The following is a 14862-nucleotide window of genomic DNA, read 5'->3' on the forward strand; positions in this document are numbered from 1 at the left end:
CAGGGTTAAGAGAATGAAACCCATCATTGTTACTGGTATTTGGCATATTGGGTACACAACAGGGAGTTTGCCAGACTCTGCCATGTGGTCAGGTTACATTCGGTAGCCTGCCAGGATGTTCAAAGTAAGAATGAGATAATAAGATGTCGCGCGGCCAGGAATGTTCTTAAGTTACATCAGGTAATGCTCTAATTCTAATCCCAGTTCTGTGCTCAGAGGACTGTGTGGTACCAAGAATCCATGCTGCTCGTCCTACATACTAAGATTGCTCTCAGTCCATTGGCCTATTTCTCCAACCTCATCAGCACAGAGTTTAAAGGTTCAAAAATAAAATGTTTCAATTGACAATTATACTCACACTTAAACACAAAAATACAATTGAAACAAAATTTAGTCTAGGAAAAAGATTCAATTTCATCTATCACTTAGTGTTGTCATCTATTGATTTTATTCATTCGATTTGCTCGAGTAAAGTAAAAGAAATTACTGGTTATTTTTTATATGTTCATTTTGGCTTGAGGCCATACTCAGTGTTGGAGTTTACTTCCAAACTTGTGCTTGTGGACCACTAATGGTTGTGTTTGGGGGAGCAAGTGGTGCTGGGGATCAAATCTTAGTCTTTGGCATACAAAGCATGTACTCTAACCAGTTGATATCACTCCCTGGCCCCAAGAAATTATTATTATTATCATGTTTATGGAAACATAAACTTTCAACTTTTTTCCTCTAGAATTCTGAAAAAAACTGATTAAGATGTTTTAGCTTCTTCTGACAAAGTTCTGGCAATAGAAATGTGTTTTGTGTGTGTGTGTGTGTGTGTGTGTGTGTGTGTGTGTGCGTACGTGTGTGTATTCCTCCTTATTACCACCCTGAAGAGGTTACCCATTGGTCTTTAATTCCTGCAAGGATGGGGTTGTTCCTTGTTACTGGTGGGGTCTAGCCAGCATTCCAGCTCTCCTCAGTCCTTCACTTGCTTCTACTTCTTTTTTTTTTTTTTTGGACATTATTTGTCAATGCTTGGGGGAACCACATGGCACCAATACTTGAACCTGGGCTTCCTGTATGCAAATACATGCCATGTGCTCAGCTCAATGATCTATCTTTCCAGGCCCCTCTGATATCTTGTTAATGGGAATTACCTCATTTCTACTCTTCATGTGCCTTCACAACCATTGTGGTGTTTTCATTCCTTGAACTACTGTCGAATCACAACTTTTCATAAAGTTTCCTCTGACCTTATTCTCTTAAGGAATGGAGTGAGTGTCTCATTATTGTCTGGTGTGGGTAGAAGTTCAAGCTACCCACTGCTCTTCCCTGACTATGCAAAGAGAACAAACTTGGAGATGGGCTTTCCTCACTCCTCTCAAATGGATATTAAATGTATCTGCTTGCTTAATAATAGTCTTGGCAAAAATTAGTTAACCAATGCTGAGATAATTGCAATGTGATGCTAATTTAAAACAATCACAGCATCTTGATAGAAATTAGTTCACAGAAAAATGAAATCCTCAATATTGGCAGAAAATATAAAATAAAGACTTTTTTTTGGATTAATTAGTTACATCTGTTGGTTTTCAGATCCCTAAGCCTTATCTCAAAGACTAGAATATATTTGGTAATAGAAATCTCTCCCTGCCCCAAATCACCAAAGTTTTGCTCGACTAAATTTTGTTTCAAGTGCATTTTTGTGTTTAGGTGTGAGTATAATTTCCTCCTCTTTCTCCTCCCCACATTTGGTTGTACTCAAGGCTTACTCCTGGTTCTGTGCTCAGGGCTTACTCTTGGTTCTTTGGTCAGGGATCACTCCTGGCAGGGCACAAAGAACCACATGTGGTGCCAAGGATGAAACCTGGGTTGGCCACATGCAAGGCGAACACCCTGCCTTCCTTACTATCTTTCCAGCCCTTATGCTTCATTTAATTTTTTGTCTGGGTTTTTTTTGGCCACACCCAGTAGTGCTCAGGGCTTACTCTTGTCTCTGCATTCAGGGATCACTCCTGCGGGGCTTAAGGGACCATATAGGATGCTGGAGACCGAACCTGGGTCAGGCCTATCCAAGGCAAGAGCCATACCTGTTGTACTATTGCTTTGGTCCCACCCTTATGCTTCTTTTGGTCTCACCCTTATTCTAATACAGTGCTCAGGGCTTTAGTTCTACCTATTGAGAGGAATGGGGTATCTATGTCATCCCCAATTTCTTAGAAATTGAATTGTGGAATTTGAATACATTTTAAAGACAGAGTCTAAAGAAGCCTACAGTAGATCAGAGGTAAGATCATATGAGTGAAACAAAAAAAAAGATGAAGTTGAAGATTTCAGTCCTATTCAATAGAATAAAGAAGCCGTTTTCAAATGAAATTCAGGTAAAGGTAAAGGCCCTCCCGTTGATCGTCGATTTGCTCGAGCGGGCCCAGTAACTTCTCCACTGGAGACTTTGTTGTCACTGTGTTTGGCATATCGAATACTCTCGGTAGCTTGCCGGGCTCTCCGAGAGGGGCAGAGGAATCGAACTCGGGTCGGTCATGTTGGCCGCTTGTAAGGCGAACGCCCTACCACTGTGCTATTGCTCCAGCTCACAGATCACAGTCACGGTCCTCCCATTGTTCAAAGGAGCTGTTGTACTTAGAGCTCTGCTTCAAGAAAGTAAAGTTAGAGATGCCCACTGGACACTTAGCTGGAAATATTAAAAATTCGAAAGGACACATTAATGTTAAGTTCAGGGGTGAGGTCTGGGGAGGTAATAATTTCTCCAGCATATGCATGATAGATAGAGACATGAGGCGAGATGAGATCACCATGATAGGAAGTACAGATAACAGAACAAAGGTATGTAATGATTTAGTTGTGGAAAAATAATATATTATGTAAAATATAAAATACATTATATATGTAATGTACGTTACATGTGGGGGATGAAGGGAGATCCATTCTTGAAAGTGCTTAAGGAATCACATGTGGTGGTGCAGGAATTTAAACTATCATGGCTATAGTTGTAAGCAAGGCAAGTGCCTTCATCTCTACACCATCTTTCCAGTCCTTTAATAAAGGTTAGGGAAGGGTAGATTAATGAGCAATGGTGATTAAGAAGAAAGGCGCTGCTAGTGAGATAGGATTGAAACAAAGAATTCAAGTGAGGAAAGCATTTCCCTTACTTTTAAGCCTTTTCTACTTAAGGTGATTATAATTTTATGGCTGCACTACATGTTTCATAATTGTTTCCCATTTCAAACTCTAACTTCTGGGTTGAGTTCCTCTGATGGTCTTTCTCTCTCCCCACCCTCTTTCTCTTTCTGTATTGGTACTTATTTCATGCAGAGGGCTTATCTGCATGATCTTTGTTCAGATGAAAAAAAATCATTGTATGATCAGCAAATATGACTGAAAAACCACAGTGTGGGTATTTTTATGGAAAAAATCGAAAAATCTATTTTATTTTTAAATAGTATATTTTCATTTTATTAGTTTCTTTTATTATTTATTACCCACTCTTCTATAGCACAGCGGGTAGGGCGTCTGCCTTGCACGCAGCCAACATGGCCGACCCGAGTTCGATTCCTCCGCCCCTCTCGGAGAGCCCGGCAAGCTACCGAGAGTATTCGATATGCCAGACACAGTAACAACAAAGTCTCCAATGGAGACGTTACTGGGCCCGCTCGAGCAAATTGACGATCAACGGGAGGGCCTTTTCTATATCTCTGGCCCTGAAGAAAATTGAAAACGTTAAACTTTACTTAGTAGTTTTTTGATTGATGATGCAATGTTAATATTGGTTTGATTTTGTATTTGGGCCACACCAAACTGTGCTCAGAGCTTACTCCTGGCTCTGTGCTCAGGGACCACTCCTGGTGGTGCTCAGAGTACCAAAAGGAGTGCCAGGCATCGAAATTTGGAAAGCAAATGCCACAGTTGCTTCATTATCTCTCTGGCCTTAATAAACTTATTCTTGTTTTAAGCAACCTTGGGTATTTTTTATGCTGATTAGTGACAGGCACCAGTTTCCATTTTTTTTGTCTTTGTTTGGTTATATTTCTAATTCTATAGTAAACCCTCACAACTTCTAAATTAGTTATTTCTACATACTGTGGTCTATTTTTGGTATCTATTAAATCTGCATTTGGAAAGAATTCTTAATTTCATATCATCAAGAATATTTTAGGTATAACTATTTTTGTTCCCAGATTGTATTACAACAGACCCAAACCCTGCCCCAACAAAACCATTGATGTAACCACTTCGTCAATTCTGCACAGGTATTTATTGAATGAGCCCACATTTCCAAAGTTAAAATAGGTCTACTATTGAAAATGGTATATTGAAACTGGTCGGACTTCTTTGTCAAGACCTTGAATAAACGGTTTGATGCTCTTTGTGTTCCTGGAGCAACAGATGCCACTGGGCTACACTAGCAAGAGGCAGGGACGAATGGAGACGTTATTGGCACCCACTCGAGCAAATCAATGAGCAACGGAATGACAAGTGATACAAGTGATTGAAAATGGTCAAAGATTAGTATTAAACAAGGATAACTGTACTTGCCCCAAAGACTAAAGAACATGCAAGTGAATAGTAATTAAAACTCCATTTGGGGGCCGGAGTGATAGCACAGAGGGTAGGGTGTTTGCCTTGCACGTGGCAGACCCCAGTTCGATCCCCAGCATTTCATATGGTCTTCCAAGCACCTCCAGAAATAATTCCTGAGTGCAGAGTCAGGAGTAATCCCTTGAGCATTGCCAGGTGTAACCCAAAAAGCCAAAAAAAAAAAAAAAGATTGTACAAATTCCTCCTTCTCAAAAACATAATAATAATAATAATAATAATAATAATAATAATTTTTGTGTGTATTTTTGGCCACCATAGCAGTGCTATCAGGCTATTCCTGACTCAGTGCACAGGGATCACTCCCAAAGGTGCTAGGGGGACCATGTGATGTTGCGGATTAAACCCTGTTCTCCTGCATGTAAACTCCAGTCTTTTGAGTTATCTCTCTAGCCCTTACATGTATGATTTCTGTAATCTCTCAGCACCCTTGGCCTTTACCCTGTTTCCCAATGCTAAGAGATGTCATTCGTTGCATGTTTAATGTTATACTAAGTACTGTTAGATTTGACAGAAAATTAAAAAATAAAAAATAATACCAGGCCATCTGAAAAGACTTTTGAAGATTATCATGTAGATCTTGGACATCATGTTTGTTGTCAAGCTTTACAAAAAACCATACAGGAGCCAGAGTGATAGTACAGCAGTTAGGGTGTTTGCCTTGTATGCGACTTACCTGGGTTCAGTCCTTGTCATCCCATATAGTCCCCCACGCACCATCAGGAGTAATTCCTGAGTGCTGAGTCAGGAGAAACCGCTGAGCATCACCAGGTGTGACTCAAAAAAGTAAGTTAAAAAAAATAATAAAAACCAAAAATAAACCCAGAACAAAAACAAAAACACCTCCCCAAACCAAAAAGCCAAAACGTCACAAACCAAAACAAGCAAAACACAACATACCATTATCCTCCAAGTTAAGTACTGACTCCAGCAGGGACTACCCTAAAACATTACTTCCTCTCCCTGCCCCCCATGACAATACATTTCTTCTTACATTCCCAATCAACCCTATATAATCCTGAGAGTAAGATTAAACACCCATGTCAAGTTTGGCAACAATAAGGGCAGTTTGTTCTCAGTTTATCTTTACCCCAAAAGATACCTTTTACCTTTACCTAGGTTTGTAGATAAGACAGAGTGCCTAGGGGATCCAGTCCATGAAGGAATTTTATTTTTATTCTGGCACCCACTGGTCTGGAACACTCACCCTTCCTTAAATAAAAAGTAGCTTCCCTGTTCCCTGTTGCTTTAAAAAAAATGTATTCTTGCAACTGTGAAATGGGACAGTCGCTTTGAGGCCATAAATTCACCATCTTCCAATCTGTGACTTGTTGCTAATTAAGTTGTTTCTCCATCCAGCGCCCCAGCGTCTTTTAGATTGGCCCTCTAAAGGCAGGAGAACCAGATCTCTGAAGTTCTCTAGCACTTGAAAGCAAAGAAGTTTCCTAATCAAAACAGGTCTTCTAAAGCTGCCAAGCATTGTCTTAAAAGACTTAAAAGACCTCCTTTTTCCTAGAAGTGGGGAAATTTTTAGGAAATCTGCTCTTCATCATGCTATCACACTTCACACTTCAAGTCAACTAACTTCTTTATAGAGGCAGAAGTGACTGTAGAGTTGGTAGGGTATTTGTCTTGCATGTGGCATTTCTGTGTTTGATCTGTGGTAGGGTTTTTGCCTTGTATGCAGCCAACCCAGTTCAATCCTTGGCATCCCATACAGTCCCCCATGCAACGCCAGGAATAAGTTCCTGTGTGCAGAGTCAGGAGTAACCCCTGAGCATTGCCTGGTGTGACTCAAAAAAGCCAAAAAAAAAAAAAAAAAGAAGAAAAACCCAACCCCAAATACAACTAACCAAAAAAAAACAAAACTCCACAAAATAAAAATAAACAAAACACAACATACCATTATTCTCCAAGTATTCATCAAGTACTGACTCCACGTACCCAAATAGTTCCCTGAGGAGTGATCCCTGAGCATAGCTGGATGTGAACCTAAAGCAGAAACAAAAAAATCCCCCCAAAACTCCTTTGTTATTTTTCTCCTGTAAATTTTACATGATAGCAGTAAAAAACTACTATTTTATGTTAATTTCATCACTATTATTTTTTATGGAGTAAAACCAGTACCTCACATGCTCGGCATGCATTCTACCACTTGGGCTACGAATAGTTCTTTTCTGGTAATTTTGATCAACACTCCAATATATATATATTTTTGTTTTTTGGGTCACACCCAGCGATGCTCAGGGTTTACTCCTAGCTCTGTACTCAGGAATTATTTCTGGTGGTGCTTGGGGGACCATATGGGATGCTGGGAATCGAGCCCGGGTAGGCCACGTGCAAGGCAAGCGACCTACCCGATGTGCTATCACTCCAGCCCCAACACTCCAATATTTTGATTCATTTCTGTAATAGCTAAGTGTTTAGAAACTGCTCTCTAAAATTATATAGGACAAATTGCAAAACCAGAGGGGCACTAATTAACAAAATGTAAAGCCCGGTCTCAGTTTTCAAATTGGTATAATAAGAACTGGGACTATTCTTCATATTTTACAAGATAGGTAATGGGAATTAATCTAAAAGAACTAGAACTGAATGCTTCCTGCGCTACAATCTCAGTACGATCAACGACTTAACACCAGGTAAATCAAGAGTAAAAAAAAAAGGGGGCAAACATTGAAAACGCCTTTCATTTCCAAACTTTCAGTGGGAAAGGAGCCTCCATCCGCAAACCCAAACACTCCACCAGCTGGTCCAAGGCTGGGGAGGAGAAGCAGCGAGCCTGGTCCCGCCCCCCCAAACGCCCGCCCCCGTGCCTGACGTCATCGCGGCTTGCGCTTCCGCTTCCGGTTACTCACGTTTCTCTCTCTTCCGGTCCGGCTTGAAAGATGGCGTCCCGCAAGGAAGGCACGGGCTCCACTGCCGCCTCCTCTACCTCCACCACCAGCGCGGTGGGCAAAGGCAAAGGCAAAGGCGGCACCGGCGATTCGGCCGTGAAGCAAGTGCAGATCGATGGCCTGGTGAGTAGGCGTCCGTGCCCACGGGCCCACGTGCTGGAGCGCGGCTTCCTGCCCGGCTCTTTCGGACACGCTCCCTCGCCTCCTTCTTCCCGGGCTCCCGGAGACCTAAAATCCTCCTCTTGCAAGTTCACTCTCTGGCCGGGAGGCGTGACGGGCTGCTCTGCCCTTTGCCGGCGGGGAAATCGAGGGCGGAGGTGAGGGGACCGAGGCCTGAGGTGTGTCCTAGACTTCTGAGGGTGCGTGTCTGGAGATGCTTGGGGTAGGGGACTCAGGGAATATGACTTTTCTGGGAGGCAGGCAGGTAAGGTGACAGATGTGGAGAAGGCTGGGACTCTGAGACTTCCGCCAAGGGAGAGGAAAGTAAACTTGCGGGCCGCCCTGCCAGGATCTGACACCTGTAGCTTTAACCCGGTGGCGTTTGCGTTCCGATCGGTCCTGAGCCTGTGTGGCCCCGCGATGTATCTGAAACTGCATAGTTGAAATGAGCACCTGCTGCGTTTGCGTGTCCTCCGTTTGAGAAGGCCTTCCCTTTGCCCCCTTTCTGCTCTACGATAGGATACGACTAAGTAGATTTTTAAAAAGCCAGCTCCCCTCCAGCCTTTTTCCTTGGGTGCGAATCTCTGCTCCAAAATGAGCCGAATGACAGGGGACATGCCACACAATTTCTTTATGCTCTGTCTTTCTGATTTGAGTTGTTTTCCAGGATTTGAAATTGGCTTCCTACGTGTCATTAGCAATACCAGTGCCTGGGATTTGGTAAGCTCCTTGATCTTAGCTATTGCTGCTGTTTGTGGTGCTTACTGTAGTGGATGCCTTAGGTCGTCTGCCACCCTTTCTTCCGGCTTTAAATATTACTTATGGTAAAAAGTAAAGTAAAGGCCCTCCCGTTGATCATCGATTTGCTCGAGCGGGCCCAGTAACGTCTCCATTGGAGACTTTGTTGTTACTGTGTTTGGCATATCGAATGCGTCATGGGGAGCTTGCCAGGCTGGAGCGATAGCACTTATGGTAAGTCCTAGATTTAAAATTCTTGCAGTCCACTTTGGAATGCTGCCTGCTCACTATGTGAATGTGGTAGAGGCACCTGAAATTTAACAGGTGAGAAATAAAATGGTTAATATTTTTCTCTTCTTTGTCTCTCCATGTTGGTCTTAACTCAGTCTGTCCCCTCCTAGCAAATGGAAATGGCTTCGCTCTCCCCACCTACCCATTTGAACACGGACAACTCAGCAGTGTTAACTTGTCTCAACAAATTCTATTCCACTTTCAAAATCTATCTAATTGACATATTGTCATCAGTAAACACTTAGAATAAAATGCAAACGTATTACTGTGCTCATAAAAGGTCTACTATTTTCTTTTCCAAATCTAGACGTGGTCCTCTGTGTTCAGGGGCCATTCCTAGGTCTGTGCCAGGAGTGACCCCTGTTGGTGCTCCAGGGACCATTCTTGGTGCTGGGTATTGAACTGGGTCGGGCACATGCAAGGCAAATCCCTTATTTCCTTTATTATCTCTCTCCTACCCTCCTGATCATTTAGGTGTGGGTTTAAATGTCATCATCTTAAGAAAGATTTTGCCTGAAAAGTTGCTCCTTTCCCATCATGATGCTGTGCAGGAAGTTGAACCTGCCCACTTTGATCCTGAACATGCTTACCATTCTTAACCATCTTATCATTTTTTTTTTTTTATCTTTTTTGGGTTCCCTTTTGTTTATTGTGATAACTTTTGGTTGAGGTCCTTCTACACATACTCACTGGGTTTGCACGCACACACTCATCTTGGCCCTGGTGTTTGAACTGCTCTCATTGTGGTGCTTAGACATACCTGGCTGTGGTGTGCTGGATATAGGATACCTGGTTTTATTCTAGAATCCCAAATAGCCACCTGGATCAGACTCAGGGCATGAGGATATTGCTATCAAACTTCCGCTCTCTGCCTTTCACCATTGAGGTAGCCTCTTGCCATTCTTGTTTTATTCTACCTTCCATTATTATAGCTGTTCACACTGTCACTGTATCACTGTCATCCCATTGATCTTCGGATTACTCGAGTGGGAGCCAGTAATGTCTCCATTCCTCCCAGCCCTGAGATTTTAGCAGCCTCTTTTTACTCATCTTTTGCCAACGATTGGAGGCTCTTTCAGGGTCAGGGGAATGAGACTTCTTGTTGTTACTGTATTTGGCATATTGAATACGCCATGGGGAGTTTGCCAGGCTCTGCTCGTGTGGGCTGGATACTCTCTGTAGTTTGCCAGGCTCTTCAAGAGGCATATATTTATATATTTTTCTTTATGATTTGTTGCCTACTGTCTGAACCCTGTCAGATATGGTGTAGTAATTGTGGAAAATGGGTAGAAAGTGTCTTATAGTGTGTCGCGTGGTTCGGGAAGTGGCCTGGAGTGTGGCTGTGGTTGGGTAGTGGAGGTTGGCTGCCGGAGCTGGGTCCATTGGGGTGGGGAGGACTCTTACCCGCCCCACAGCCTGGCGCAGAGTCCAGTGGCATGGTTCTGGGAGCCTCATTTTATACTCCCATCTGGGAGGAGCATCCTGAGTTTTGGGGGGTGGTCGATGAGGAGATTAGCTGGTGCTTAGCTCTTTACACATAAGAAGTAAATAGAGATTGGTTTTTATTGTATGTCACCTGCTCTTCAGAATACCTTAAGTATTTTAAGCCATTGAAGCCACATAACAACTCTGTTGTAAAAATCGTTTTTGCTTATTTTACAAAGGAGAAAACTCAGATACATGTAGATTGTGTGAATTAATGTCATGATGCGGGGGGGAAATAAATATGTTCATAAAATAATCCAGTGTTCTTGATCAAGCATCAGGTATATTTTCTAGAATTTAGCGCTCATGACTCAAAATAGATAAGAAAATTAAAAAGACAGTACTTTTCTTATGATGGTTCAAGTTACAGGTTTTTTTTTTGTTTTTTTAATTTTACAGTGGTGTGCAAGTGATACACATTCAGTAGAATCTGTACTTAGTATTTGGTCTTCTCCTTAGGCTGTTGATATGCAGAACATTATTTTTAGGATGCTGAGCAACTGGTAGTGACTGACAGCTGCTGGTCAGTTACAAAACGTTACTGGTGCCTGCTCGAGCAAATCGATGACCAATGGGAGGACAGTGTTACAGTGCTACATTGCAGCAGGTTCGTAGTTGAAAGAGACAATTTAAATATTTTCAAGTTTGGAAAAAGAAAGATGGTCTGCACAGGGTATGATTCTGGGGAATTAACATTGGAGAAACCTGGGAGTGTATTAAGGAGGGTTGCAGGTACATTAATTACTGGTAGATATTTTCCTAATTAAGGTCTTTTATTTGCCTTTTCAGACGGCAATCCTAAACCTAAGCCTAAACCTTTCTGACTCTTTTATTTTATGATACCTGAAGGATTTGGATAGCTTCACAGAAATCTTGGGCATTGCACCTAAAGTCTGAAGGCCTGTTGGCATTTTTTTGCCTTTTTCAAAAAACAATTTGACATTGTTTTAATATTTGGGGAATCATCACCAGCAATGACAAGCTGTATCAATATTGTTTCTCTTAAGTGCCTTGGGAATAATTTAAAGAAATCCGTATCATATTATTTCTGTTGGATATGATTTAATATATCAGTTAGTATTTCTGGCAGGGCCTTTTAATTTCTTTCTGCTTTTGTGGCCAGAGTGATAGTACAACAGACAGGGCATTTTTCTTGCATGCTTCAGACCTGGGTTTGATCTTATATGATCATCTTATATGGTCACCTGAGCCTGCCAGGAGATTCTTTTTAGTAGTTGATATTAAGTTTGATAGTTGCGGGTTGAAGGGATTCCAAATTGACTACTTTACCTACTAAAAGGGAGTTTAATGAAAATTCTTAGCTTTAACTGTAGGTGATCTGACTAGATGAACTAGTATAATTATTTCTAAAATGCCTATCTTCATATTAGAGATATGAGTGCATAGTAACATTTTATATCAGATTATTGGGTTTTTTGGTTTCTAGTCACATTTAGCTGAAAACTACCCTATTTGTACACACACATGATAATCTATAATTATGAATTCAGATCTGCTCAATATTCTGAGTTTCTTGAGTTTTGGAAGCACTTTCTGTACCTTCCTCAGATCTCAAGTCTGACACTGGGGGAAACACCTTTGCAAAACATGAGACTTTGAAGAGAGTCTTTTGTTGTTTTTTTATTTTTATGGTCAAATATTCTGACTTTTACCTAAAGCAATATCTGTAATACTGTAAATCTTGAACATTAATAATAAAGTAAAACAATTCATTTCGTTTTGCTTAATCAAGTCAACTATAGTTTTCTTAGATAAATCCTCTGACTTTAACACTTAGAAGAAAACATGGTTGTGTTTGCTTTTCTCAGTTATTTCATAATTTAAGTTTTATAAAATATTAAACTATGGTTCTTGTTATTTCATCTGGCATGGTATATGAGAAAGCATACTTAAAGAAGCAGTGATTATTTTTTTCCATAAACTACTGTTTGTCAAGCATCATTCTATAATATGGTGATATCCTAGAAAATTAAGAGCAGTATGTTACACATCCATTTATTTGATGATAGTCAATACTTCTTTTATCAACACTGTAAACATTGAAATGGAGAATGGTATATATGCCTTAATAATCTGTGTATATATTTTTTATTAATGTAGAAGTACTGCTATGTTTTCAGCCATTGATTAAGTATTCTGTATTTTTGTCGATAGGGGTACCATGCCCACGCAAAAGATAAAAGGTCAATTTATCAGAATAGTGGTAATTCGGTATTTAGTGATGGTATGGGTTTTAAACTCTGAGAGGAAGTATTAGCTATTTTCAGTATGAAATTTTAGTGATTTCCCCTTCCTCCCCCCAAATAATAATGAACATAGTCCCTGGTCATAATGATTACTATGATTAATATCACATTTTTATTGTTCTTATTTCTTTGGTAATCAAACTCAGGGTCTGACATATACAAGGCGGTGCTCTACCACTGAGCCACATAACCAGATCTGTAAAATTTTTCTTTTTTCATTATATTCTATCCCAGTCCCTGACTAGTTTCATTTGACTTAACAGATGTTTATCCTTGGAGGCAAAGAGTATGCTAAAACTTGATTGTCTAAAAGACAAAAATGATATGCATTGTAAGAAAAGCAAACCACTTGGAAAAATAAGCCTCCCTACACACAGTACTACAAAGATGAAATCAGTCTGTAAATTCATAACATGAGGGTGTTTTGCTTTTACCATTACACATAATTTTATCATAAAAGATTTGGGATTTATTTGCAGTGTTCCCAGCTTACCACTGGCTCTGTGCTCAGAGGTCATTTCTAGTAGGCTCAGGAGATTATGCGGGGTTCTCAGGGTTGGCCATGTGCAAGGCCAACCCTCCTGCCTGCTGTACTATCTGCCCACCCTCGCCCCTCCTTTAAAAATATAGTGTTTTCCTGTGCAATACTTAAAGATAAAGATTTAACTTTTTGGGGGGGGTGGCAGGGATTAAGGGGCACACAAATAGGGGTATTCCTGGTGAGCGCTTGGGAGTTCTGTGCAGTGTTGGTGATCAGACCTAGACCTTCATGCAACGCATGTGCTCAGCCCTTCGCTCATTCTCTGTGGCTCTGGGATTATGTAGTGTGTTTGCCTTGCACGCAGTGAACCTGGCCAACCCGGGTTTGATTACTCTGCCCCTCTTGGAGAGCCCGGCAAGCTGCCGAGAGTATCTTGCCCACGCGAGAAAGCCTGGCAAGCTACCTGTGAGGTATTCAATATGCCAAACACAGTAACAACAAGTCTCACAATGGAGACATTACTGGGCCCGCTCGAGCAAATTGATGAACAACGGGAAGACAGTGCTATTTGTTTGTTTTTTTAAAAATCATTTTAAGCTTGCCATCTGGAGCATCTCATTTACACTGTATTGGGATGATATTTCTTGACGACATTGTCAACCGAAAGTTATAATTTAAAAAAAAAATGAACCTTTACGTCTACTCCCCAAAACACAAGAACATTAATTCAGTAGGATATGTGTACACCTCTGTTCATTGCAGTGTTTAGTACAGTTACCAAGATAACAGATACAGCCCTAATGCTCAACTAAGGGATGAATAGATCATGGAGTTGTGGTATGTATGCACAATATATGCTCTACTGCTGTAACAAAGGACAAAAATCACTTCACTTCCTGCTACCTGGATGGAATTAGAGGATATCCTGTTGAGTGAAGTGAGTAGGAGAGAGAGAGATACGGCCAGAGCGACGGAACTGGAAAGTTGCTCCACAGAGCAGCCTGGCGGGGTGGAGGAGGAGGAATTGAACTGGGAAGGACTTTTGGGATCTTGGTGGAGAAAGGGGATACTATAGTGGCCAGTGTGACATTGGAATGATGCATGCGTGGAACCATCAACAGTGTTGTAAAGGACAGTATCTCAGTCAAGATAAAGAAAAAAACTCTAACAGCTTTTTATTAAATTTTGTGGTTTTATTTGGGGGTGGGGTGGGGCATATTCCTGGTTCTGTGCTAAAGAGAGCCATATGATTCTGATGATCAAACCCAAATCTTCTTGGTTCCTGATCAAATCCAGGAATACCCCTATTTGAGTGTCCCCCCAACCCCTGCCCAAAAGTATGCCAAAAGTCTTATACATGCAAAAACATGCACTCCTCCTTTTAAACCATTTGCCTGAGACCTTCCTCCCCTGTCTCCGCTTTTTAAATGTAAACATTTACTTTCTTTGCCTTTGTTTTTAAAATTTTTGTATTTTCTTTACAATAATTCAATTTAATAAATATGTCTGTACATTAGTAATATTATCATCTTCCCATGTTTTCTTTGTTCCTTAGGATTTCCTTTGGGTTCTCTTAAAATCACTAAAGTTTTTCAGCTTAATAACTGTTGCCAATACTATCTCTTTCTATTCTTTTATATTTTTCCTGGCTTTTGGGGTCTTATCCGGCATTATTCCTGGCTCTGCATTCAAGAATTACTCCTGGCAGTGCTTGGGGGCCTTGTGGGATGCTAGGAATCGAACCCCTGTCTGCTGTGTATAAGGCAAATACCTTACCTAGTGTAACTATCATTCTTGCTCCTAATACTATTTATTTTTTGATACTATTTCTTTTTTGTGACTTACAACAGACTTCATTGTTTTATTTCAGTAACAGACAGTGCAACTGAATAAATAATGAGCTTGGTTTAAGGGTAGTCTTTCAGCAATTAAGACCAAAATCCTTTCC

At 40.9% G+C, this 14862-nt stretch overlaps 1 protein-coding gene across 1 annotated transcript in view; it reads left to right on the top strand.

Annotated features, from left to right (window-relative positions):
• Positions 1-7461: 7461 nt before the first annotated feature.
• The window catches only part of EIF3H (eukaryotic translation initiation factor 3 subunit H), a 99669-nt gene continuing 92268 nt past the window's right edge, over positions 7462-14862 (top strand). Inside the window, exon 1 of the mRNA XM_056110171.1 lies at positions 7462-7616. Coding sequence (XP_055966146.1) covers positions 7485-7616 — 132 coding nt within the window. The 5' untranslated portion in view covers positions 7462-7484. The remainder of the gene's footprint in view (positions 7617-14862) is intronic.

Source organism: Sorex fumeus, unplaced genomic scaffold (genome assembly GCF_029834395.1).
Source record: "Sorex fumeus unplaced genomic scaffold, SorFum_2.1 ptg000002l, whole genome shotgun sequence".
NCBI classification, from domain to species: Eukaryota; Metazoa; Chordata; class Mammalia; order Eulipotyphla; family Soricidae; genus Sorex; species Sorex fumeus.